At 40.1% G+C, this 27,847-nt stretch overlaps 1 protein-coding gene across 1 annotated transcript in view; it reads left to right on the forward strand.

The window, feature by feature from the left end:
- LOC122935324 (IgGFc-binding protein-like) overlaps positions 1 to 27,847 on the forward strand; it is a 142,909-nt gene that overhangs the window by 72,335 nt on the left and 42,727 nt on the right. The window contains exons 28-52 of the mRNA XM_044291089.1: positions 612 to 853; positions 1,944 to 2,227; positions 6,254 to 6,531; positions 6,953 to 7,551; positions 7,643 to 8,207; positions 9,323 to 9,522; positions 9,703 to 9,901; positions 10,450 to 10,518; positions 11,391 to 11,632; positions 12,139 to 12,422; positions 12,686 to 12,963; positions 13,170 to 13,768; positions 13,857 to 14,433; positions 14,533 to 14,735; positions 14,838 to 15,218; positions 15,913 to 16,196; positions 16,300 to 16,571; positions 16,659 to 16,727; positions 16,862 to 17,002; positions 17,149 to 17,405; positions 17,507 to 17,591; positions 18,657 to 18,704; positions 19,534 to 20,310; positions 22,386 to 22,526; positions 22,613 to 22,869. Of these exons, the coding sequence (XP_044147024.1) occupies positions 612 to 853; positions 1,944 to 2,227; positions 6,254 to 6,531; positions 6,953 to 7,551; positions 7,643 to 8,207; positions 9,323 to 9,522; positions 9,703 to 9,901; positions 10,450 to 10,518; positions 11,391 to 11,632; positions 12,139 to 12,422; positions 12,686 to 12,963; positions 13,170 to 13,768; positions 13,857 to 14,433; positions 14,533 to 14,735; positions 14,838 to 15,218; positions 15,913 to 16,196; positions 16,300 to 16,571; positions 16,659 to 16,727; positions 16,862 to 17,002; positions 17,149 to 17,405; positions 17,507 to 17,591; positions 18,657 to 18,704; positions 19,534 to 20,310; positions 22,386 to 22,526; positions 22,613 to 22,869 (7,331 nt within the window). The remainder of the gene's footprint in view (positions 1 to 611; positions 854 to 1,943; positions 2,228 to 6,253; positions 6,532 to 6,952; positions 7,552 to 7,642; positions 8,208 to 9,322; positions 9,523 to 9,702; positions 9,902 to 10,449; positions 10,519 to 11,390; positions 11,633 to 12,138; positions 12,423 to 12,685; positions 12,964 to 13,169; positions 13,769 to 13,856; positions 14,434 to 14,532; positions 14,736 to 14,837; positions 15,219 to 15,912; positions 16,197 to 16,299; positions 16,572 to 16,658; positions 16,728 to 16,861; positions 17,003 to 17,148; positions 17,406 to 17,506; positions 17,592 to 18,656; positions 18,705 to 19,533; positions 20,311 to 22,385; positions 22,527 to 22,612; positions 22,870 to 27,847) is intronic.

A 27,847-nucleotide genomic window follows, 5' to 3' on the forward strand; every position in this document is an offset into this window, starting at 1 on the left:
GGCTGGGCTTGCTATTGCACTCATACAGCCACATTTTAGTATGCCTATAGCCTAAAAATTGAATGGGCTTCTTTTTTAAATTCATTTATGTAGAGTACATTAACAATGTCCCTCTTTCATTTACAGGGGTTGTCTCATTTCAACAAATGGCATTCATCATGTAGATAAAGTTAATACAGAGAACTTACTAATGTATTGTGAATTTCAATTTTGCTGGCTTGATTCATTTTATAATCACATTACATACTGCTCACCCTCAAGGGTTACGAGCACCTTGTAATCCAGCAGTGGTGGCTGGTTTTCTATAGTGTGCAAGCACGACCAGCGCTGCTGGATTACAGAGTGATCGTAACTCTCGGAAATGAGCAGTGTACAGTGTGATGGAAAAATGTATGAAGCCAGAAAAGGAGGCAATATGGACAATCACAATACATTAGTAAGAGCATTGTATTAACTTTCTCTACATAATAAATCTCATTTGCTGAAGTGAAACAACCCCTTTAAATTAGTTATTTGTGTACAGATGTAGAGAAATATATCCACCTATTAAAATAAGCAGCAATTATGTAGTTTACCAAGATAATTGATGTCATCTATCATTGTATTCACAGGTTCATGTGAAGTCAATGGAGATCCACATTATTACACCTTTGATAACCAGGTTCACCATTTTATGGGAACCTGCACCTACACTCTTTCCAAACTGTGCGAACATAATGGAAATCAAGCTATCTTCAATGTGGAAGCAGCTAATGAGCACAGAGGAGGAAATACACGAGTATCCTATGTCAAGTATGTGAACGTGGATGTGCATGGATACAGGATCACACTGGAGAAGAACAGGGTAGTCAAGGTATGATTCTAATTTAAAGTTATACTTGTAGTCTACTGAATATAAGTTCCAGTTACAGGTGAAATAAAATAAAAAAATATGGCAATTAAAATATAACCCAGAAGGGTCTTTATGACATATTGGTGAATATTTATCAAAACTGGTGTAAAGGAAAACTGGATTAGTTGCCCATACCAACCAATCAGATTCCACCTTTAATTTTTCAAAGGAATTCTGGAATGGTGAAATCTGATTGGATGCTCTGGGCAAATAAGCCAGTTTTACTTTAGATTGGTTTTGTGTATAAAAATAAACAGTAAATAACTGCAGAAATAAAAAATAAAATAAAGAATGCTACCAGTAGTGCAGACTACAGCTATAGACCAGCCCTCAAAGACCCAAAACTATATATGTCTTTTATTAAACTGACAGTAACAGATTTTGTGTTTATTTGAGGCTACTTTCACACTTGTGTTGTTGTTTTCTAGTATTGAGATCCTGCTGATGTCTTCTGTTCCGTCAGCATTCCATTTTGTGGCCGTACACAAAACTGCTGCAAGCTGCGGTTTTGTTTTCGGTCATAAAAACAGATCTGTCACTTAAAACAACGTAAGTCAATGGTGACGGATCCGTTTTTTGAGGAGCCTAAAAAAATGATCTGTCACTTATTGACTTTCAATGTATTTAGTGATGTATCAGTTTTTTTTCCGTTTTGATTTCACACAACCACATCCTAACAGAACGGATGCATCCTGAAGTGCAAAATCAAAACGGATCCATTTACCTCTGGTATTGAGATCCTCTGCCGGATCTCAGTACCGGAATTATCAATGCAAGTGTGAAAGTAGCCTGAAAAGATATATACAAAATACTAGGATAAATTTAACATTAAAAAATGTTTAATAAAAAATGACACAAAACTTTAAAATACATTCCGGTGCTAAAAAATGAAGCAGGACTATGCCTGGGCATTAACAAAGGAAGGGGCCTAGTATTGAAATGGTTAACAAGCATGGTGTAAGAGTATAAAATTCAGTGCCTGGTTTTCTAATCTTAGAATAAATGACCACAGACAAAACTTTTTATTTTATATTCTTCTTTTGACTTACAGGTGAATGGAAACATTGTGACCTTACCAGAAACTCTAGTACCAGGTATTAATATATTCCTGAGTGGACATGATGTTCTGGTCACAACAGCATTTGGCCTAAATGTGAGATTCGATGGCAACCATAGAGTGGTAGTGACTATTCCACATGAATATACAAACAAAGTTTGTGGACTCTGTGGTAATTTCAACGGGAATAAGACTGATGACTTCCTAAACCCAGATGGAGAACTAGAGCTCGACTCCAACAGCCTTGGTAACAGTTGGCAAGTGGACAATGACACCAGGTAACCACATCTGCATTAATAACTGTAATTTACTTGCATTAGCACAATATTTTTTCCATATTATGTTTTATTTTGTTATACTGTAACATAATATATGTAGAGACAAGGAATTAAACTATGTCACGGCTTTTTTTTTTTTTTCCAGTGATTTATATAATTGTATTTTCATCCGTACAATGCTCCAGTCTGTGTAGGATGCTTCTGTGGTGCATGTGGACCGCGCTGGTGTCCTCCTTTATACGCATTATTTGCTCGGGATGGTCGTTTGCTGCGGTCCACATGCGGTGGGACTGCTCCCCCAATGAGAAACACGCTACAGTGTTTGGGGTTTGAGCAGCTCCCCCATACTTGCCACTGTATTTCTGTGGTTCACATGCGGTGGGACTGCTCGCCCAATGAGAAACACGCTACAGTGTTTGTGGCTTGGGCAGTTCCCCCATATTGGCCACTATAGTTCTGTGATTTTGTTTTATATGTCACGGCTGTGTCTCGGTCTGGTGGTAGTGGACCGCGACACTTTTGCCGTGCATGCTTGTTGCTGGTGGCAACATGGTGTTTAGCATGATTTTACACTTCCCCTTTAAGGCTGGTGTTCCTTCCCATTTTGGTTTGTTTAGGGTTAAAGGAGTGTGCAAGGTGTAGCTGGGTGTGGCCTCATGGCTCTTCTAAAACTGGAGTTGTGAGCTGGAGGTTAGTTGGACATGGGAACACATCGAGATGACATTGCCAAAGACCTTGATGTTCCACAAGGAGGCCCCCACGGACAGGTGACACATCCAGAGGGGAGCAAAGCTTCTACTCATACAAAGGCAGACATACAACTACAAAGAGAAAAATATGGAAAATTCAGCCCGCACAACCCCTAGCAGGTGCAGATTGCTATGGCGAAATAGAGATATAAATGTAAAAACACAAAATGCAATCGCACACTGCAACCAGCACTCTGCCCTGCCTTTATGCTGGATGTTGAATAAGGCATTGGTGTACATTTTGGCCAAAGCGTAATAAGCCACTCACCACGTCAAGGTCGCCTTCATGAGTGGTCCCTAACACTAGTTCCTACCTGTTATGGGCCATGACAGCCACATAAAGTCCAGGGAGCGCAGGCACAGCATGCACGCCAAGCACATTCTGCTTTTAACCCCGTCCGGTGCCATTACAGCTTTCATCGGATCCAGGGATGCAAGTACTCACATGCATGCTGAGCCCACTATATACACTTCTCCTGGAGCCTAATGGCTACTGGTAGGTGCTGTATAAGCAGACTCAGTTTTATACTGACTTTAAAACCAGCCTCCAGGGGGCAGATTAACTGGACAGGTGTGCTTGACTGCTTGGAGATCGCCACGCCTCCAATACGTACTACAAAGAGAAAAATATGGAAAATTCAGCCCGCACAACCCCTAGCAGGTGCAGATTGCTATGGCGAAATAAGATACAAACGTAAAAACACAAAATGCAATCGCACACTGCAACCAGCACTCTGCCCTGCCTTTATGCTGGATGTTGAATAAGGCATTGGTGTACATTTTGGCCAAAGCGTAATAAGCCACTCACCACGTCATACAAGACATACAACTAACCTCCAGCTCACGACTCCAGTATAAGAAGAGCCATGAGGCCACACACAGCTCCACCTTGCACACTCCTTTAACCCTAAACAAACCAAAATAGTAAGGAACACCATCCTTAAAAGAGAAGTGTAAAATCATGCTAAACACCACATTGCCACCAGCAACAAGCATGCACAGCAAAAGTATCACGGTCCACTACCACCAGACCAGCCGTGACAATATATGGAACAAAAAAATGCATCAGACAATTAAACACAGACATATAGTGACAGAGCACAGGAGATCTAAACACTGCATGTAAATAAAATTTGAAGGTGGATCTTCAGCTCCTAGCTAATGACCCAGAGCTGGATTTGTATTCTGCTTTGTTTTTCTATTATGCTTCACCTTTTAGAAACCTCATTCTTTAAGGTATTCTAAATAGTAAAAAAATAAATAAAAATAAACTAAGAATGAACCATATTACTGATTCCAGTTATGAAGAGAAGAAACTAAGTTTGAGACTGCAGAAAATGTTCAATAGATGATAGAGAATAGATGATACTAAAGAAAAGAGTTTTGCGGCTATAATATTTGTATCCTATCTTTAGAATGCATCATTAATGTGTAATTAGGGGGGGTGTCACCCACAGGCAGAATCCTACCAGAACAGCTCATCAATGCCCAACATAAGGCCACTATTGGCCATTCACATATGTCAGATACTACAATTCAAGGATAGTTAAAGGGAACCTGTCACCAGTTTTATGGTGTCCTAACTAAGGGCAACATAAATACGTGACTGATTTGCTTAGCAAAATGCTGGATCACTTTCTTTAATTGACCCAGTCAATCTGCCAACATTTTGTATTGAAAAGCTCCAGCTGATAATGATGAGCCATGAATATTCATGAGCTCCTGACTCTCCCCGCCCACCTGCTGCTGAATGACAGTTTGTTTCCATATAAATCAGCAGCAGGTGGGCAGGGGAGTGGCTATAGCTGTTCATTAAATATACGCTGGACTCAATGACATCACGCTGGACTCAAATCAGCTCATTAGCATGTGGCATGCAGCATCTTTGTGTGTATATTATGAGGTAACCATCTGTCACACCAGTAAGTGAATACATCTAAGGGTCCATTCACACGTCCTGTTTTTTTTCATCCTGAAAAACGGTCCGTTTTTTGCGGATCCGTTGTTTCTGAAAATGTTTCCGTATGTCATCCGTTTTTTGCGGATCCGCAAAAAACGGAAACATGTATACATTTCAATAATCAAATAAAGTTGTTTGGATTTCTTTGGAAAAAAAAAAATTTGTTATGTGTTTCCAGGAACGGAATCCGCAGAAAACGGATGACATACGGAATGACATCCGAATGTCATCCGTTTTTTGCGGATCCATTGACTTTGTATTGTACCAGGATCCGATTTTTCAGGACAAGAATAGGACATGTTTTATATTTAAACGGACATGCGGAACGGAACAACGGAAACGGACAGCACACATTGTGCTGTCCGATTTTTTCCAGGACCCATTGAAAATGAATGGGTCCAGATCTGGTCCTGATCTGTTCCTGAAAAAACGGAACAGATCAGGAAAGAAAAAACGGACGTGTGAATGGACCCTAAGGTACTTTTTAGTAGTTAATGATTGTATATAATTATTTAGATTATAATCAAATATCCACATGACAGGTTCCCTTTAAGTCCTTGTCCCTTGAATGGAAGTGAGTTGGAATGCCAATCATAGATGCAGGACAAGGACAGTTCTGATTTTATGGCTGCAGTGATTCCTGGCTCCTTCGATCTGCTTGTTGGTGAAAGTAATAGGGGTCACACCATATCTATTTATATGTTAATGTAAACGCTATAACAGCCACAAAGTCCTATTTCAAGAAAAACTAAATCTAGAAATTAAAGAGGAGATAAAGATGCCAACACTGTTTGTCAGTCTGCAAGATTTTCCTGATATTCCTGAAACAGTCTTGTTGGGAATTCCCCCTGACCTTTTACATTTCTAGATTGGTGACAGTAGCAGAACAGGGCTTTGCTATCATCAGTTATTATTTTTTATGCCTTTTCTAGGCAGAGCAATGAGGGATGCTCCTGCTGCAGTCAGTGATCTCACAGGCAGACACAGCAATGTGAGGAGTAGTAAAAGAAGAAGGAAGTGGGTGGTTTTCTAGGACACTATATTTAAAAAATATTTATATATTCTAAGCTTTAATAGCAATGTAAGGAAAGGATTAAAAGGGAGAAGGAGATTACAGGAATAATTGCTGGGATTTTTTGTGTTATTCTATATATGTGTATGTACCTGTATTTACTATATTTGTATTTGTTTTATTCTAATGATCCTCTCTGTTGAAACAAGCAATGTGCTGAGAGTCAGTGGTAATACTGCTACTTTTCATGGTGGACTTTATTCATTGCAACATTTTTTTTTCCCATTAAATAATAATTTTACAAGATGTACAACCGGACCAGAAATTCAACCAAACTGCACTGACGATGAGAAGAACACCATAGCAAGTAACAGCCTCTGTGGAATAATCACTGACAAGAACGGTCCATTCAAAAATTGCCATGGAGTGGTGGATCCTCTGGTGTACTTTAATAACTGCGCATATGACTTGTGTGAACTGAATCTGGATCCTGGTACCCTTTGTGAGAGTCTTCAGTCCTATACACAGGCTTGTCAATCTCATGGAATCTCAATATATCCCTGGAGAAATGAAACTTTCTGTCGTAAGTACCACATCAAGATGTAATGATAATGTATATTGTAACACTACAGGAAGTCAATTTACATTGCTAAAGTAAAATAAAATGATCAGTTAAACATTATAATCTGTAAAAATATATTATCAAATAAAATATGTTAGAGCCAAACATAAAATCTGTATTAATCACTTAAAAATTTAGCTACTCAATATTCAAAATGTCAAGGTGGTATCAATATGATAAAAAGTACCTTGTTGCAGAGTGAGATGAGCCCATAGTACACGACTAACCTTCAGCTTGATGGATCAGGTTTAGCTTTGATTCTGCTATTGATACTTTGATTCTACTATTATTGGTAGATGAGACAACTACATCATCTACATTTTCACCTGTTTGCCCAGTGTTACTAGCTCTTTTTTTCCCTAATTATGTTTTTCCTTTACAGCACTGAAGTGTCCACCAAACAGCCACTATGAACTCTGTGACATTGCCTGCCCAGCTACTTGTGTCAATCCAGCATCTCCATCCACATGTTCTCTTCCGTGTTCAGAGGGTTGTGCTTGTGATCCAGGCTATGTTCTTTATAACAAAATGTGTGTTCCAAGAAGCCAGTGCGGTTGCTGGGAAGATGGAAAACATTACCCTGTAGGCTCAGATTTCTGGACAGATGACACATGTACAAAGAAATGCAGCTGTCCCTCAGCAGGAGGTAGTTTAATCTGTGAACCAGCATCATGTCCAGATGGAAAATATTGTGGTATAGAAAATGGAAAACCTGGCTGTCAAGATCTTTCATTTGGTAACTGTGTCGTTTATGGAGATCCTCATTATAACACCTTTGATAAGCAAACTCACCACTTCATGGGAATATGTACCTATACCATCTCAAAGCTTTGCAGCAACTATACTTCTCTTCCGTATTTCAATATTGAAGGGAAGAACGAACACCGTGGAAATCCAACTGTGTCGTGGATTCAGAGCGTTATGGTAGAAGTTTATGACTATAAAATAACAATGGAGAAAAATGAGCCCAGTAGAGTTTTGGTAAGTAAAATTAACAAATCAGAACAGTCTTGACAGTGTTAATGTAAATTGGTTTGGTTCTAGCAAAAACCATGTGTTTCTGTTTTTTCAGGTAAATGGAATCTGGACAAATCTGCCAATAAGCTTAGTGAATGGATCCCTAGTGGTAACAAGAAGTGGTAGATACGTTATTTTGGAGACTGATTTCCACCTCACAGTTTCCTATGACACTGATCATACTCTTGATGTGAAAGTACCAACTACTTATTATAATCTGACCTGTGGAATGTGTGGTAACTTGAATAATAATCCACGTGATGACTTCTTGATGCCCAATGGACAGTTGGCACAAAACTCTAATCAGTTGGGAAATAGCTGGCAGGTGGAAGATGATGATGATCCATTGTGTAACCCAATTCCCCCTACACCACCACCACCATGTCCACCAGAGAATGAGGAACTTTATGGAAGTGATGCTTTCTGTGGCCTGTTAACAAATAAGAATGGACCATTCAAGGCTTGCCACTCAGTAATCAATCCTGAACGCTTCTTTGATAGCTGTGTGTTTGATCTCTGTGCACTCGGAGATGAGACTTTGTGTAAAGCAATAGAGGCCTATGCTGATGCCTGTCAAAGAGCTGGAGTTGTTATTGCTTGGCGAAATTCTTCTTTCTGTCGTATGTATTCCTTATTCTTACAATAATGTGACCATAATGTCAAAATTCTTAAATCCACTGGCCCTCATATACTAATTTGGGTCTGTATGCTATCTGATATAAAATGTGGCAGAATTTGCTGCATCAAAGTTTAGTGTTTAAACCAATTCATGAAGCAAATGCACCAAAGAGAATAATTCACCTCCAATCTGTCAGTGTGGTATATAGCATAACTGATAGAAGGCATGTGCCTTCTTAGTAGAAAGGGCCATGTGCTGTCAATGTGACAACTGGAGATGAGCGAATTTTTGAAAAGTTTGATTCGGCTGATTTGCCGAATTTTATGAAAAAATTTGCTTTGTGACAAATCACTTTCTCACAAAGTGCATTTTTTGTAAGTAGAGGGTGCAATGACAGGGAGCTGTGATCATGCTGCCCTCGTCATCGTACCCCTCAGATGCCGCGTTCATAAATGATTGCGGCATCCGAGTGTAAAAAGAGTATAAAATTAACATTTAAAAAATGGAAATCAAACTTACTGCCTCCATTTTCTCATGACGGGCTGACTGCTGCCATCTTGCTTGAAGATCTGGCGCAAAATCTTACGAGGCGCAAGATTATGTCATAACGCCAGCCAATGTAATGACGTCATACGCCACTGCGCACTGGATTTCGGTCAAGATCTTCAATCAAGATGGTGGCTAGTGGCCCGTCACGAGCAAATGGAGGAGGTAAGTATGATTATTTTAGTTTTTTACACTATTTCAGGTTAAATTGATTCGCTAACACGAAGCATGAGGAACTTCGGTTTCGAGGTGAATCGAATTTATTGTGGAAGTCGATTCGCTGATCTCTAGTGGCAACTTGTGCCAAAATTATGTATCCTGTAATCTGGATACATTTAGACAAAAGTGCCCTGCCCAACCAGTTATGAAATTTGTCATTCAGAAGTATCAGCCTGTATACAGTAAGTTTATGCTGTCTACTTTTTAGATATTATTAGATCTGCCCAAATTTGTTGTTTATATAAGTCATACTTAGTAACTGATCATAAATAAATGGACCGAAAATCACATAGATGCATACGTATAAAATACTCTTATAATTACATCGTTTTATCTTCCATTTTTTCTCAGCACTCAAATGTCCTGCAAACAGTCACTATAATGGATGTGGCATTGCTTGTCCAGCCACCTGCTTAGATCAGAATGCACCAGACAACTGCAATAAGCCATGTACTGATGGTTGTGAATGTGATAGTGGCTTTGTACTGAGTGGAAGCACTTGTGTTCCTGTCAGTGACTGTGGATGCTTTTATGATGACAAGTACTACCAGGTCAGTATTATTACTATTCATGGATTTCAAGTAGGTCGCAAAATATCTATAAATATACTATAAGAAATATAATGTATAATACACATCTTTATATGTACTGTAGTTCATTCATATTTGAACACATCCATCTGTTGTGTGACTGTAGTATTTAATGATTTCTTCTAAATTGTAATTCTGCAGAAAAATGAAGTGTTCTGGAAAGGGGAATGTGTAAGTCTCTGCACATGTGAAGGAAACAATCTTGTGAACTGCGTAGATCAGACATGTCCCCCTAATGAGGTTTGTCAGGTCCAGAATGGAGTGAAGACCTGTGCTCCCAAGGCCACCACCACAACTACTACGACCACAACAACCACAACCAAACTCCCACCAACACCAGGTAACTATGTCATTTAGCCTCTTCCTACTACATTTCATAGAGAGGAAATGTGATGCTTTTAATAAAGTCCTGATATTCTGTCATAGGGAATAATTCATAAATCATGACCTTAGTTCTTAAAGTGGTTCTCTGATTTAGAAGACCTGACACATCTGATCTATTTACAGTCGTACATTTCAACGGCAACTGTGTAATAGTAACTTGCTGTCCAGTTTTTCATATCCCAGGAGTACGATAGCCTGTGATCAACTTTTCTAAAGCAAAGCAAATAAACATAGATATGAAAATGTATCACATAACTAAAGTAAGAATAATAATTTTCCAATGAAAAGAACCAAAGGACATTTTTCAAAAACTAGTCATAAAATGTAACACGGTAGCTGATTTCAAACCTTTAAAATTTGTACTAATTATTTTCTTAGCATTTTTTTATTGTACAGATAAATTGGATTACAGTCATTAAACATATGCATATACCTTTATTTATAGATATATTTTTTAATATATATTTTAATATTTTATTATGTATATTGCCTTATTCTCTTCAGGACAATCAACAACCACCCCTGCAACTACTACTACTCCAAGAACTACCAGTCAACCCATAGCTCCACCAGGTACAGTAACAATATTTTGCAAATTGGTTGGACAAGCCCTAAAGGTTTCACTTTATCTATCTAATTAAATTCTCTGTTCTAAATAATATATCAGATACATACATATACTGTATACTATATGCTTTTAATTAAAAATTTCTGCTGCTTCACTGAATTTTTACTAATTTTACAAAACAATTAGCTTTGTGATGAATTACTTTGTCATTATTTCTTTGTAAGTAGTGGGTGCAGTGACAAGGAACGGTGATTGAGTCGCTCCCCATCATTGTACCCCTCAGTCGCTCCCCATCATTGTACCCCTCAGATGACACATTCATTGCTGATCGCGGCATCTGAGAGTAATATTAGGTCTATAATTAAAAAAAAATTAAAATATCATACTTACTTCATCTATTTGATCGTGAAGAGTTGGCTGCCGCCATCTTGACAGAAGATCCAGCATGAAATCTTGCACGGGCCTGTGATGATGTCACCACGTCGACCGGCTGGTGATGTCATACATCACAGCGCACAGGATTTTGCACCGGATAGTCAATCAAGATGGACTATTGTATGTGAAAAAAATTTATAGATCAATAAAACTATGCAAATTTAAACAGATGCATTTTAGAAGAGGATGTATTGCAAGTAAAGTGCACTCAAGTGACTGACCATATGCCAGAATACATTTGGTCCATCGAAAACAATTGGCAATAATAAGCATATATATATATATATATATATATATATATATTTGTAGAGAAAAGAATTTCAGAAGTATATAGAACAAACTTTACCTAACTATACAAGCCCATTATATATACTGTAGAACAATAATTTGCAATAACGTAATTAATCAAGATAATTGATGTCATCTATCATTGTATTCACAGGTTCATGTGAAGTCAATGGAGATCCTCATTATTACACCTTTGATAACCAGGTTCACCATTTTATGGGAACCTGCACCTACACTCTTTCCAAACTGTGCGAACATAATGGAAATCTAGCTATCTTCAATGTGGAAGCAGCTAATGAGCACAGAGGAGGAAATACACGAGTATCCTATGTCAAGTATGTGAATGTGGATGTGCATGGATACAGGATCACACTGGAGAAGAACAGGGTAGTCAAGGTATGATTCTAATTTAAAGTTATATTTGTAGTCTACTGAATATAAGTTCCAGTTGACTTCAATGTGGAAGCAGCTATTGAGCACAGAGGAGGAAATACAAGAGTATCCTATGTCAAGTATGTGAACGTGGATGTGCATGGATACAAGATCACACTGGAGAAGAACAGGGTAGTCAAGGTATGATTATAGATTCTAAGGGGGAGATTTATCAAACTGGTGTAAAGTAGAACTGGTTTAGTGGCCTATAGCAACCAATCAGATTCCACCTTTCGTTTATCACAGCTCCTTTGGAAAATAAAAGGTGGAATCTGATTGGTTGCTATGGGCAACAGTGAGTTCCACTTTACACCAGTTTGATAAATCTCGCCTTAAGTGTTCCAAAGTAGAAATGCATAAGAACGTATAATCCTGATGAAGTGCCTGAAATTAAGTTATTATTTCTGAAATTATCAGTTTAGAATAAAGTACCTCAGATATTATTTTTATATGTTATTCTCTGCATATAGGTAAATGGAAACATTGTGACCTTACCAGAAACTCTAGTACCAGGTATTAATATATTCCTGAGTGGACATGATGTTCTAGTCACAACAGCATTTGGCCTAAATGTGAGATTCGATGGCAACCATAGAGTGGTAGTGACTATTCCACATGAATATGCAAACAAAGTGTGTGGACTCTGTGGTAATTTCAACGGGAATAAGACTGATGACTTCCTAAACCCAGATGGAGAACTAGAGTCTGACTCCAACAGCCTTGGTAACAGTTGGCAAGTGGAGAATGACACCATGTAAGTCAATTCTTTTTATGTACATTCAGTCTGTTATTTTTTTATTTTTTTTATGAATAATATATTTACTTCTGGCGTCTAATCTATTGAAAAAATCTGTTCTTTTGTAAACTTATTTTATTGAAACACATATTTTCTCAATATATTTCCACAAATAAATGTTCTATATTTTAATAAAATGATATTTAGTGTATAGATTTCTCAGTTTCTTCTCTATTCATTTGAAATTGAGCTCCTTATGTATTTAACTATTCTCCTTTAAGGTGTACTCCTGGGCCAGATGTTCCACCTGACTGCACTGATGATGAAAAAGTTATTATTGCCGGCAACAGCTTCTGTGGAATCATCACTGACAAAAATGGTCCATTTAAAGACTGTCATGATGTTGTAGATCCTCTGGTCTACTTTAATAACTGTTTGTATGACCTGTGTGAATTAAATCTGGATCCTGGAGCCCTGTGTGACAATCTGCAGTCCTATGTACAGTCCTGTCAGTCTAATGGAGCTGTGATTCATCCATGGAGAAATGACACTTTTTGCCGTAAGCAGAACATAAATAGTGTTTTAATTTTTTTACTTGCTTGAACCAATCCTCAATCAATGAGTACCCACTCTTTAAAAAGCTTTATAACTGCAAAAGTTAAAAAAGCCTAAAAGAGAATGTAAATATACATGTAATGAAAAGTAATTAAGCTTATTGCGTATGACCCATATTTATGTACTAAAGTTTCTAACCCTATTTCACAGCTATCAAATGTCCACCAAACAGCCATTTTGAACAGTGTGGGTCAGCCTGTCCAGCTACCTGCAGGAGTCCAGGATCTCCATCTAAATGCAATCTGCCTTGCACAGAATCATGTATATGTGACCCCGGGTATGTTTTGTACAACAAGAAATGTGTGCCCAGTCTTCACTGCGGATGTTGGGAAAATGATAAGCATTATCCTGTAGGATCTGAATTTTGGAAAGATGACACCTGCTCCACAAAATGTAGATGTCCTTCACCTGGAAGCAGTTTAATCTGTAACAGTGACAGTTGTCCAAGTAGCCAGTACTGTTCAGTGACTAACGGAAATCCTGAATGTGTGTATTACACGTATGGTGTCTGCAGAGTACACAATGACCCTCATTATGAGACTTTTGATAGACAGACCCACCACTTCATGGGTCTGTGCACATATACTCTCACAAAGTTATGCAACAACTCCTCATCACTTCCATATTTTAATGTGGAAGCAAAGAATGTACACAGAGGAAATCCATCTGTCTCCTATGTGCAGAGAGTGCTTGTTGAAGTTTATGGCTACAGAATAGAGATTCTGAACAAAGAAAAATCTCGCATTTTGGTAAGACATCCTTAGTAAATATAATGTATATTTTCCTGTATGTCTGGTTTGTCTTGAATACGTGACTCATTCACCAATGTCATTGCAGGTCAATGATATTTGGACTAATCTTCCAGTCATTTTGAATGGAGGTGCAGTGAAAGTGGCTATAAGTGGAAGATATGTGGTTCTAGAGACTGATTTCAAACTTAAAGTTTCTTATGACACTGATCATACTGTGGAAGTGAAATTACCCAACACATTCTCAAATGAAGTTTGCGGTATGTGCGGTAACTTCAACAACAAGAGACCAGATGACTTCCTGATGCCAAATGGACAGTTGGCCCAGAATTCTAATGAATTAGGAAATAGTTGGATTGTCTATGACAAATATGATCCATCATGTACAGATGGACCAACTCCACCTCCACCCACCACGTGTCCTCCAGAGAAAGAAAACCTGTATGAAAGTGATACATTCTGTGGTTTACTAACAAGTAAAGATGGCCTGTTTAACATATGTCACGCTGTAGTCGATCCTGACAGCTTCTTTGAAAGCTGTGTGTTTGATCTCTGTGCTTTAGATGGAGGCAAAGATGTTTTGTGTAGTGCCTTACAAGCATATGCTGATGCCTGTCAAAAACAAGGAGTCACCATTCCAAACTGGAGAAACATAACATCATGTGGTATGTATTGGCAGAATAAATTGTACTAATTCTGTAAACTGTAGCTGGAATATGAAATGTCTTTTAATTGTGGCAAATTTTATGTATTACAATTAACAGGGGGTCAAGACTGTCCAGGTAACAGCCAGTACAATGAATGTATGACCGCATGTCCCGCTACCTGCCTGGACCCACATGCTCCAGAGAAATGCAGCGCTCCTTGTGTGGAAGGGTGTGAATGTAATAATGGTTATATCCTCAGTGGAGGAAGTTGCATTTCTGAAGCACAATGTGGATGTTGGTACAATGGCCAATATTACAATGTAAGTGTTGAACAACACAAATTATTTTATGCATGTTTTTTGCTCTTTTACATTTTGTTTTCTGTTGTTACACATACTGTATTTTCCATTTGTTTTTTACAGAGAGACGATGAGTTCATTGAAGGAAACTGTGAGAGAAGATGTCAGTGTCAAGAAAACAATATTGTGTCTTGTCTACCAATGTCTTGTCCAGAAGATGAAATCTGCAAGGTACAAGATGGTTTACTGGGCTGCTACCAACCAAGCACAGCAATCTGCCATATTTATGGAGACCCCCATTACTCTACATTTGATGGCACACTTCATCACTTCCAAGGATCGTGTAACTACACTGTGTCGGAGACTTGTGCCAATACATCGCACAGCTTTAGTGTCACTACACGCAACGAACATAGAGGTAACCCAAGCTGGACGGCCATTAGTTCTGTTGCCCTGACTGTCGACGATGTACACATTCTGATACAGAAGAACAATATTGTGCATGTAAGTCTATTGCTAATCTATTTTATTCTACCCATATTTTGCTCATAACCTCAGGAGTTATAAGATAAGAGACAAATTACATAATCTGAGAAAAATAAGTGCTGCAATACACATACTTTAAGATGCCATGAAGAAACTGTCTTCTTTAAGGACTTCACGTTCTAGTTCTGTATTGGACAACAATAGTTTACATTTTGCAGTCTGTTTTGTAAGATCAAATATATATATATATATATATATATATATATATATATATATTACCCCAAGATATGCTGTAAGACAGGGGCCAGGAACCTTTGGCACTCCAGCTGTTGTAAAACTACAGTTCCCAGCCTGCTCCATTGCTGTGAGAGTTCTGAGAAGAGCAGAGGCAGTATGCATGCTGGAAGTTGTAGTTGCACAACAGCTGGAGTGCCAGAGGTTGCCTGTCCCCTGCTGTAAAACATATCTCAAAATGCTAACAGCTCAGAAAAGATTGCTGACCCTAAAATCTTGTACAGAAACTAGAATAACATATATAGATAGACAATCTATTGCACACGGCAAAAATGGAATATGTTTCAATATCTGGTTTTAAATAGTATAACAGTATAGATGAGATATTCCCTTTAAACTAAAGGAAACACTGGTCTTAGATTTAATCAAAGAGATATTTTTATACTTATTGAGGTTACTTTCTTCTGTTCCTTTACAGGTTAACAATGCTTTAGTTACTCTTCCTACAAACGTGTCTGGCATAAGTATCATAAAAAGTGGGCAGTATGTAGTAGTGAATACCAACTTTGGACTCCAAATTAAATTTAATGGAGATCATGAGTTATTTGTTATAGTGGATGAAAGATACAAAGATTTATTATGTGGTTTATGTGGCACCTACAATGACAACCGCCTTGATGACTTCACAACACCTGATGGCAGCATTGCAACTGATGTCAATGACTTTGGAAATAGCTGGCGAGTACCAGATGATGGTTGGCCGTGAGTATTGTCTTGTTCTATTTATTCATCAGATCTGTTGTCCCATTCATCTTTCACCAACTGTTGAACATGAGATCTAACTTTAAGCTTTTAATGTTTGTAGGTGTGACTCAACTCCTCCTCCTCCATCAACATGCCTTCCTGACATACAACAAGAGGCTGAGGCTAAATGTGAAATAATTAAGCTTCTCAATGGCCCCTTTGCACAGTGTTATGCTCTCATACCTCCATATCACTACTTTGAGAGTTGTGTGTATGACCAATGTGCAACAGAAGGGAATGATGATTATTTCTGCAGTTCACTAGAGGCTTATGCTGCAGCATGTGAAGCAATAGGAGTATCTCTTGGTGACTGGAAAAAAGATACTAACTGTGGTAAGTTAAAAAAGTCTTCCTTTTATTGTATTATATAACATTTACTATATTTTACATTATAGTTTACCTATTATGTTTACTTACTAGAAGTAGAAGCAACTTCAGCTCCCCCCACAACAACTACTGCCACCACAACAACTGTGTCACCTACACCAGGTAAATGGTTTTCCTGCCTAATATTTTTATATAAAAAAGGTAATATGTATAGATTTCTACTATAGTATCTTTATTGATATTATAAGTATTGTCAAATTCTTATGTATACATTTGTATGCTTTTCTCTGGAATAGATACATGTGATATAAACTGTTCTTTTGATACTGGATTCTGTAACTGGAAGCAATCAAAAATGGATAAATTGGACTGGATACGCTGGCAAGGTTCAACACCCTCCGATCTAACAGGGCCTTCATTTGACCACACAACAGGAAGTAAGTAATTGACAAAACTATCTCAAAATTAGTTGTCCCTTTTTGAACTATTACCAGCCCTTTATTATACAGTAACAAAAATGAAAACTAGTCTGAGAAGACATCATGAAAACATTAAAAGACAATATATTTTTCATATTATTTAGATGGATACTATCTGTACATTGATGGGCGTAATTCAAATGAGGGAGACCAAGCAATGTTGGAGAGTCCTGCTGATTGTTTCACGGGAAGCCAATGCTTACAGTTCTGGTATCACATGTATGGAGTTGCACAGTACATGGAGCTAAGAGTCGCTGTTTTAAGAGCAGACGGTTTGGAATATGTGATTAACCTAATGGGCAATGCTGGGGATGTTTGGCGTTTAGAAAAGATTTTCTTACCAGACAGTGACATCATCCAGGCAAGTGGAACCATCTTTACAGTGATTTTTCTTTTTTTTATGGTACTTCTTTAGTGCAATAACCCAATAGGAACTTATGTTGGAATATGTTGTGTTCACAGATTTTTATTGAAGGCATCATAGGTGAAGATTTCCGCAGTGATGTGGCCATAGATGACATATCTCTTATCCGGGGATACTGTGTTGGTAAGTCATGTAATCTGGATTTTTTTGCCTGAAGACTACTTTCAGTGAACTTCCGGTGAATTTCAATCAGTTTGTATGTATATCTACATCAACTGTTTGTCTCTGTTCACATTTCTGTTTATAGCCTCCATCAGGGCATTCTTTTATATACAGCAGCATGCATCATGTCAAAATGATAGACACCACAATGGAGTTTGTAGTTCATTAGGATTTGTAGGTCTGCTGGTGTTCATTTTGTGACAGATCCAGAACTCTATTTTTTTGTTCCCGTTCCTCTGGCAGAAAAATAAAAATAAAAAAATACTCAAATATGAATAGAATCTATGAACATTGCTGTGATATTAAGCTTACAATATCTAAACATTGAATCTAAAATGGGTACCTAAGGCCCCATAATCTGTTAAAATCTGGGGAACTTTCTGACCAAATAAAGCATGTTATAAGTTCTACACAGCTGACATTGCCTCATTTGGGACATATTATCACTATTGAATATGCAGTTGGTAGTTTCCTATAATTTTTTTGCTCAATAGTAAAAACATTGCCTCATATGTGTATATGTTATGCATTACCCAGCAGTTATGAAAGAAATTTGTGGCAATGTAGAGTTAGAAAAGTTAGTTAAGTTTTTTTTACCAATTACTAGTGATATGTGGTAGAGAAAAATGCTGTTATTCCTTAAGGCATCACAGTGTTTAGCTTCCCATTGACTATGGAACATATAGTGAATTATATGTAGCTGTAAGAAAAATCTAAACATGGCGATCCTATTTAATAAATTGATAATGCTGCAGTACAGATGCAGTACTGCAACTGCTGCTCTCTTCTTTCAATTACAATTTCTAATTAACTAGTATCTGGGATTAGAGTGCACCACCCCTACTGCCACTCTTGCTGTAAGCTACAAAGCTTAATTTTGCCTCACTGTAATTTTAAAAATATTCACTATTCTAAGTATATATTAACTGACAAGGTAGCACCTGATACATGCAATATTTACCTTATGACTTGGTGAATAAAATTTGTTAAAATAATAATATGTTCCCAAATTATTTATTCTCGTAGATGGACCATCATCAACTACAAGCACTACAAAACCTTCAACAACCTCTGGTAATTAGTACACTTAGTAAAAGAAAATGAAAGAAATGTAAAACATATGTGTAGAGGACATTTTCCATACAATATTTTCTACCTCTTTATTTCCTATTGAATACAACAAAAATATAATTTGTTATATCTAACGACTCTTTGAATTGAAAAGTTAAATGTCAAAGGTTATCTCTCAACATGAAAATTATTATCAAACCAGGTAAATTCAGACACTTGGTACTGTCAATGAATTTAAAGGAAAAATACGTGGAAATTGAAAAAGAACTATTGAAGTTAACCCTTTCCCGACCAGTGCTGTGCATGTACAGTGCTGAGCGGGACTTATAACATGGCGCCCGTTTGTTTAGGCAGCAGTTACCATAGCTCTAGGTACCTGCTGTTTTATATAACCAGCGGTAATGCCTGTCACAGGCTTTTAACCCTTCATATGCTGTGGTCAAATGTCAACACAGCATCTGAATGCTCTAAAATCCAGAAGCTCATGCTTCCAGGTATATTCTGGATCCCCCCGGCGAGGATCAGGGGAGCCGGATGCATTGTGCCACAGCTTTAGTCCTCTAGAATGAATTGAAGCTGCCACACATTAGTTCCTATTGAGCCCCTGCCTGTGTCAGAGCTCCATAGGAATGCATTAAAACTCTTATACACTCCCATGCTAATTCATTTGAGAGTGTGAGGGAATAAAAAAAATATATATATATAGAAATTCAAATCCACCCCCTTTCCCCAAAGTAGGAAGCTATTTCTTCTTCTTCTTCTTCTTCTTTTTTTTTGCAATGGAAAGCCACAAGGTTTGAATGATCATTATATTATGTTTTCCTTTTTATAGGTTTTATCAGTTCAACCCCAATGGATACCTCTTCTACTATAACAACCTCCAGCACCACAACCCCATTAACTCCTATACCACCTACCACTGTACTATCTACCTTGGAATCGACAACCATAATACCATCAACTTCAGCTTCCACTACAACTGTTCAACTCCCTTCTACATCTACCACCACTATCCCATCCACTCCACCATCTACTATAACGGTGTCACCCACTCCTACATCTACCATCACTCCAACATCTACAATTGTTTCATCCACTCCAACATCTACCACCGTAGTCCCATCTACTCCAACTTCTACAACCACCAGCACGACTATCCCATCAACTCCTGCGCCACCTACCACTGTACCATCCACCCCAGTATCAACAACAAGAATCTCATCAACTTCCACCACAGCTGTTCCATTAGCTTCTACATCTACCACTACTATCGCATCCACTACTCCATCCACTATAACCATCTCACCCACTCCTACAACTTCAAATACTCCAACATCTACAACTGTTTTATCCACTCCAACATCTACCACCAACATCCTATCTACTACAACTTCTACAGCAAGTATTTCATCCGCTTCTACTTCTAGCCAAACACCTACTACAACTGTACCATCCACTCCAACATCTACTGCTACTCAAACATTTACTGTCACATCTCCCACTAATGCGCCATCCAGTCCAACGTCTACTAAGGTTTCATCATCCACTCCAACTTCTACCACAACTAACCCATCTAAACCAACATCTGCAATGACTCCTTCATCTCCAGGTAAGGGAACGCATATTTCTGAATGAAAAAAAAAATAAAAAATGGAAAAAGAAATTCTTTATATTCATGTAAAACAGGCATTCTCAAACTGCGGCCCTCCAGCTGTTGTAAAACTACAACTCCCACAATGCCCTGCTGTAGGCTGATACCTGTAGGCTGTTCGGGCATGCTGGGAGTTGTAGATTTGCAACAGCTGGAGGGCCGCAGTTTGAGGATGCCTGATGTAAAACATAGTTTGTCATTATTCAATAGTTAAATAATTTTTATAAAATTAAAATAAGTTATGGTATGACATTATACAGGGTGTCCCATGAAAAAGTAGCATATCTCTAATATCTCTAAATCAAACTGCCTAAGAGTAAATCAGTTATAATTGTCCATAACAACCAATCAGAGCTCAACTTTCATTTTTTCAGAGCCCTGTAGGAACTGAAACCTGAGCTTTTTTTGGTTACTGTGGGCAACTCAGACTTATTATTCAGTTTGATAAAAATGGCCTATTGTGTCAGAAAGATGGTGTTCTCCATGAAACAGCGAATAGTGATTGTTTGCACAGTGTCAGGAGCACGCATATTCGGCCCAATTTTCCTCAAATCAACTGTGAATTCTGCAATTTACCTGGACATCTTTGAATAGTTTTACAACCAGCTAATACCAGAATAAAAAATGTCTTTTTTTCCACAAGATGGGGCAACATGCCATACCTCACAGAACTCGCTGTCAGTGTTCATGAACTGTTTGCGGAGGAGCGAACTGTGACCAAGGGGTTATGGCCACGACGTTCCTCAGACTTGTCCATATGCGATTTTTATCTGTAGAGACATTTAAAGCAGAAAGTGTTCATTAACAATCCATATGCCTTGAATGAACTCAAGGAAAACATCACAAACACTATCCATAGCATCATTGTAGAAGAGCTGCAAGCTATATCAGCCAACTTAATCCGACATGCCCAAAGATGCATAGACATGAACAGGGACCACTTTCATTATCTTTTGTGAATTGTGGGTGCAATAATCCACTTGCTCGTTCATCTTACCATACTATCGCTGGAGATGGAGATGGGCTACTTTTTCATAGGCCACTGTGTATAAACTACTGTATAATAAATTAGTTCATTTAACATACTGCATTTTACTCAAATTTCAAGATTTTTACCTATAGAATTAGTAAATTGTAATCTGTGTTTCACACAACACAGAGCTCACAAAGATATTTTCTCCTTTAATTTATTAGATAAATCTACAATCACACCACAACCAATTGTCTCAGCCACACCAGGTAAGAACTATTTAACCATATTTTTTTTAATGAAATTAAGTTGGTTTTAGAGCATAGACAAAACAAGGTTGGCCAAAAATAGGAGGAATTTATCATTCCTTTTGTGCCAGAATTCTGCTTGAAAAAAGTTTAAACTTTTGATGCATTCCATTTTTGTGCTAAAGTGTGTGGTTTTCTGAGATTTTACAATGCACTTAGCCATGGTACTAATGTAACTCCAGTAAAAAAATAAAATAAAAAAAAGTTGTAACATCTATAAAGACAAATGCATATTTTACTGGCTTTAAAATGTGCAAGTGCTGTCGCACACAATGCACCAGCTAACACCACTTTCAAAAGACTGTTTTTTTAAGATTTAGATCACTTTTAAGTGTCAGTTATCTTCTACAACATCCTCAAAGGTGGCAACAATGTTATAACTCAATGCCAGGCAAGTGCCCCAATAATATAGACTTAAACCATATCTCACTTGCGCTATTTCATACATTAGGTATACCGGCACAAAACAAAGACAGACTTAAAACTGACGCGAAAACTCCTGCAAATGATAAATCCCCCCACTAGTTTTGAAGATGCTTAAAATTATCAGACATTGAGCAATAGTTGATAAATTTGGTGCAATTTATGGGGGTGCAAACAAAAGTAATATGGATTTTAAAAATTCACCTAATTTAAAATCTCCTCCAAAGGTTTTAGTACAGTTTTTATTTCAAAGCTTTAAAATGGCCACTAATGTTAATTACACAAAGATCTGACACAATTGGACATATTTGTGCTTGTCTTTTCTCACGCAGACAAATGTAATATAGACTGCTCTTTTGATGCTGGCTACTGTAACTGGAAGCAATCAAAGGTAGATCAAATTGACTGGATACGCTGGAAAGGTGCTACACCATCTGATCTAACTGGACCTTCATATGACCACACAACAGGAGGTAATAGGCTTTTATAAATAATAAACATTTTATTTTAAGCTACAGCAATTCCATTCTCTAACACAGTACTTGAATTATTATAATAGATGGATACTATCTCTACATTGATGGGCAACAGTCCAAAGAGGGAGACATGGCAAGGCTGGAGAGTCCTGCTAATTGTTTCACTGGGCACCACTGCTTGCGCTTCTGGTACCACATGTATGGAGTTGCAGACTATATGGAACTAAGAGTTGCGGTTTTAAGAGAAGATGGTTTGGAATATGTGACTACCCGAGTGGGCAATTCTGGCAATGTGTGGCTGTTAGAAGAGATTTTCTTGCCAGACAGTGACATCCTCCAGGTAAGTGTAATTCATATATAGGTATTAATTGGAATCACTGTCTGATGTCAGAGATAGTTCTATTAAATTTAAAACTAACATTTCAGCAGAATCATTCTTAATGGTATCAGTATCTTGATGTTATGTACTTACCACTTCAATCCTCAATAATATCTATCAGTATTACAATTAATATCATATAACTAGAGTTGAGCGAACACCTGGATGTTCGGGTTCGAGAAGTTCGGCCGAACATCCCGGAAATGTTCGGGTTCGGGATCCGAACCCGATCCGAACTTCGTCCCGAACCCGAACCCCATTGAAGTCAATGGGGACCCGAACTTTTCGGCACTAAAAAGGCTGTAAAACAGCCCAGGAAAGAGCTAGAGGGCTGCAAAAGGCAGCAACATGTAGGTAAATCCCCTGCAAACAAATGTGGATAGGGAAATGAATTAAAATAAAAATTAAATAAATAAAAATTAACCAAAATCAATTGGAGAGAGGTTCCATAGCAGAGAATCTGGCTTCCCGTCACCCACCACTGGAACAGTCCATTCTCAGATATTTAGGCCCCGGCACCCAGGCAGAGGAGAGAGGTCCCGTAACAGAGAATCTGTCTTCATGTCAGCAGAGAATTAGTCTGCATGTCATAGCAGAGAATGAGGCTTCACGTCAGCCACCACTGCAACAGTCCATTGGCATATATTTAGGCCCAGCACCCAGGCAGAGGAGGGAGGTCCCGTAACAGAGAATCTGTCTTCATGTCAGCAGAGAATTAGTCTGCATGTCATAGCAGAGAATGAGGCTTCACGTCAGCCACCACTGCAACAGTCCATTGGCATATATTTAGGCCCAGCACACACACAGGCAGAGGAGAGAGGTCCCGTAACAGAGAATCTGGCTTCATGTCAGCAGAGAATCAGTCTGCATGTCATAGCAGAGAATGAGGCTTCACGTCAGCCACCACTGCAACAGTCCATTGGCATATATTTAGGCCCAGCACACACACAGGCAGAGGAGAGAGGTCCCGTAACAGAGAATCTGGCTTCATGTCAGCAGAGAATCAGTCTGCATGTCATAGCAGAGAATGAGGCTTCACGTCAGCCACCACTGCAACAGTCCATTGGCATATATTTAGGCCCAGCACCCAGGCAGAGGAGGGAGGTCCCGTAACAGAGAATCTGTCTTCATGTCAGCAGAGAATTAGTCTGCATGTCATAGCAGAGAATGAGGCTTCACGTCAGCCACCACTGCAACAGTCCATTGGCATATATTTAGGCCCAGCACACACACAGGCAGAGGAGAGAGGTCCCGTAACAGAGAATCTGGCTTCATGTCAGCAGAGAATCAGTCTGCATGTCATAGCAGAGAATGAGGCTTCACGTCAGCCACCACTGCAACAGTCCATTGGCATATATTTAGGCCCAGCACACACACAGGCAGAGGAGAGAGGTCCCGTAACAGAGAATCTGGCTTCATGTCAGCAGAGAATCAGTCTGCATGTCATAGCAGAGAATGAGGCTTCACGTCAGCCACCACTGCAACAGTCCATTGGCATATATTTAGGCCCAGCACCCAGGCAGAGGAGGGAGGTCCCGTAACAGAGAATCTGTCTTCATGTCAGCAGAGAATTAGTCTGCATGTCATAGCAGAGAATGAGGCTTCACGTCAGCCACCACTGCAACAGTCCATTGGCATATATTTAGGCCCAGCACCCAGGCAGAGGAGGGAGGTCCCGTAACAGAGAATCTGTCTTCATGTCAGCAGAGAATTAGTCTGCATGTCATAGCAGAGAATGAGGCTTCACGTCAGCCACCACTGGAACAGTCCATTCTCAGATATTTAGGCCCCGGCACCCAGGCAGAGGAGAGAGGTCCCGTAACAGAGAATCTGTCTTCATGTCAGCAGAGAATTAGTCTGCATGTCATAGCAGAGAATGAGGCTTCACGTCAGCCACCACTGCAACAGTCCATTGGCATATATTTAGGCCCAGCACCCAGGCAGAGGAGAGAGGTCCCGTAACAGACAATCTGGCTTCATGTCAGCAGAGAATCAGTCTTCATATCATAGCAGAGAATCAGGCTTCACGTCACCCACCACTGTAAGAGTCAATTTTCATAAATTTAGGCCCAGAACCCAGGCAGAGGAGAAAGGTCCCGTAACAGACAATCTGGCTTCATGTCAGCAGAGAATCAGTCTTCATATCATAGCAGAGAATCAGGCTTCACGTCACCCACCACTGTAAGAGTCAATTTTCATAAATTTAGGCCCAGAACCCAGGCAGAGGAGAAAGGTCCCGTAACAGACAATCTGGCTTCATGTCAGCAGAGAATCAGTCTTCATATCATAGCAGAGAATCAGGCTTCACGTCACCCACCACTGTAAGAGTCAATTTTCATAAATTTAGGCCCAGAACCCAGGCAGAGGAGAAAGGTCCCGTAACAGACAATCTGGCTTCATGTCAGCAGAGAATCAGTCTTCATATCATAGCAGAGAATCAGGCTTCACGTCACCCACCACTGTAAGAGTCAATTTTCATAAATTTAGGCCCAGAACCCAGGCAGAGGAGAAAGGTCCCGTAACAGACAATCTGGCTTCATGTCAGCAGAGAATCAGTCTTCATATCATAGCAGAGAATCAGGCTTCACGTCACCCACCACTGTAAGAGTCAATTTTCATAAATTTAGGCCCAGAACCCAGGCAGAGGAGAAAGGTCCCGTAACAGACAATCTGGCTTCATGTCAGCAGAGAATCAGTCTTCATATCATAGCAGAGAATCAGGCTTCACGTCACCCACCACTGTAAGAGTCAATTTTCATAAATTTAGGCCCAGAACCCAGGTAGAGGAGAAAGGTCCCGTAACAGACAATCTGGCTTCATGACAGCAGAGAATCAGTCTGCATGTCATAGCAGAGAATCAGGCTTCACGTCAGCCACCACTGCAACAGTCCATTGTCATAAATTTAGGCCCAGCACCCAGGCAGAGGAGAGAGGTCCCGTAACAGACAATCTGGCTTCATGTCAGCAGAGAATTAGTCTGCATGTCATAGCAGAGAATCAGGCTTCATGTCAGCCACCACTGCAACAGTCCATTGGCATATATTTAGGCCTAGCACACAGGCAGAGGAGAGGTTCATTCAACTTTGGGTAGCATCGCAATATAATGGTAAAATGAAAATAAAAATAGGATTGAATGAGGAAGTGCCCTGGAGTCCAATAATATATGGTTATGGGGAGGTAGTTAATGTCTAATCTGGACAAGGGACGGACAGGTCCTGTGGGATCCATGCCTGGTTCATTTTTATGAACGTCAGCTTGTCCACATTGGCTGTAGACAGGCGGCTGCGTTTGTCTGTAATGACGCCCCCTGCCGTGCTGAATACACGTTCAGACAAAACGCTGGCTGCCGGGCAGGCCAGCACCTCCAAGGCATAAAAGGCTAGCTCTGGCCACGTGGACAATTTAGAGACCCAGAAGTTGAATGGGGCCGAACCATCAGTCAGTACGTGGAGGGGTGTGCACACGTACTGTTCCACCATGTTAGTAAAATGTTGCCTCCTGCTAACACGTTGCGTATCAGGTGGTGGTGCAGTTAGCTGTGGCGTGTTGACAAAAGTTTTCCACATCTCTGCCATGCTAACCCTGCCCTCAGAGGAGCTGGCCGTGACACAGCTGCCTTGGCGACCTCTTGCTCCTCCTCTGCCTTGGCCTTGGGCTTCCACTTGTTCCCCTGTGACATTTGGGAATGCTCTCAGTAGCGCGTCTACCAACGTGCGCTTGTACTCGCGCATCTTCCTATCACGCTCCAGTGCAGGAAGTAAGGTGGGCACATTGTCTTTGTAGCGTGGATCCAGCAGGGTGGCAACCCAGTAGTCCGCACAGGTTAAAATGTGGGCAACTCTGCTGTCGTTGCGCAGGCACTGCAGCATGTAGTCGCTCATGTGTGCCAGGCTGCCCAGGGGTAAGGACAAGCTGTCCTCTGTGGGAGGCGTATCGTCATCGTCCTGCCTTTCCCCCCAGCCACGCACCAGTGATGGACCCGAGCTGCGTTGGGTGCCACCCCGCTGTGACCATGCTTCATCCTCATCCTCCTCCACCTCCTCCTCATCCTCGTCCTCCTCGTCCTCCAGTAGTGGGCCCTGGCTGGCCACATTTGTACCTGGCCTCTGCTGTTGCAAAAAACCTCCCTCTGAGTCACTTCGAAGAGACTGGCCTGAAAGTGCTAAAAATGACCCCTCTTCCTCATCCTCCTCCTCCTCCTCCTGGGCCACCTCCTGTTCCATCATCGCCCTAAGTGTTTTCTCAAGGAGACATAGAAGTGGTATTGTAACGCTGATAACGGTGTCATCGCCACTGGCCATGTTGGTGGAGTACTCGAAACAGCGCAACAGGGCACACAGGTCTCGCATGGAGGCCCAGTCATTGGTGGTGAAGTGGTGCTGTTCTGTAGTGCGACTGACCCGTGCGTGCTGCAGCTGAAACTCCACTATGGCCTGCTGCTGCTCGCACAGTCTGTCCAGCATGTGCAAGGTGGAGTTCCACCTGGTGGGCACGTCGCATATGAGGCGGTGAGCGGGAAGGCCGAAGTTACGCTGTAGCGCAGACAGGCGAGCAGCAGCAGGATGTGAACGCCGGAAGCGCGAACAGACGGCCCGCACTTTATGCAGCAGCTCTGACATGTCGGGGTAGTTGTGAATGAACTTCTGCACCACCAAATTCAGCACATGCGCCAAGCAAGGGATGTGCGTCAAATTGGCTAGTCCCAGAGCTGCAACGAGATTTCGCCCATTATCACACACCACCAGGCCGGGCTTGAGGCTCACCGGCAGCAACCACTCGTCGGTCTGTTGTTCTATACCCCGCCACAACTCCTGTGCGGTGTGGGGCCTGTCCCCCAAACATATGAGTTTCAGAATGGCCTGCTGACGTTTACCCCGGGCTGTGCTGAAGTTGGTGGTGAAGGTGTGTGGCTGACTGGATGAGCAGGTGGAAGAAGAGG

The sequence above is a fragment of the Bufo gargarizans genome, chromosome 4 (assembly GCF_014858855.1).
Source record: "Bufo gargarizans isolate SCDJY-AF-19 chromosome 4, ASM1485885v1, whole genome shotgun sequence".
Classification (NCBI taxonomy): domain Eukaryota; kingdom Metazoa; phylum Chordata; class Amphibia; order Anura; family Bufonidae; genus Bufo; species Bufo gargarizans.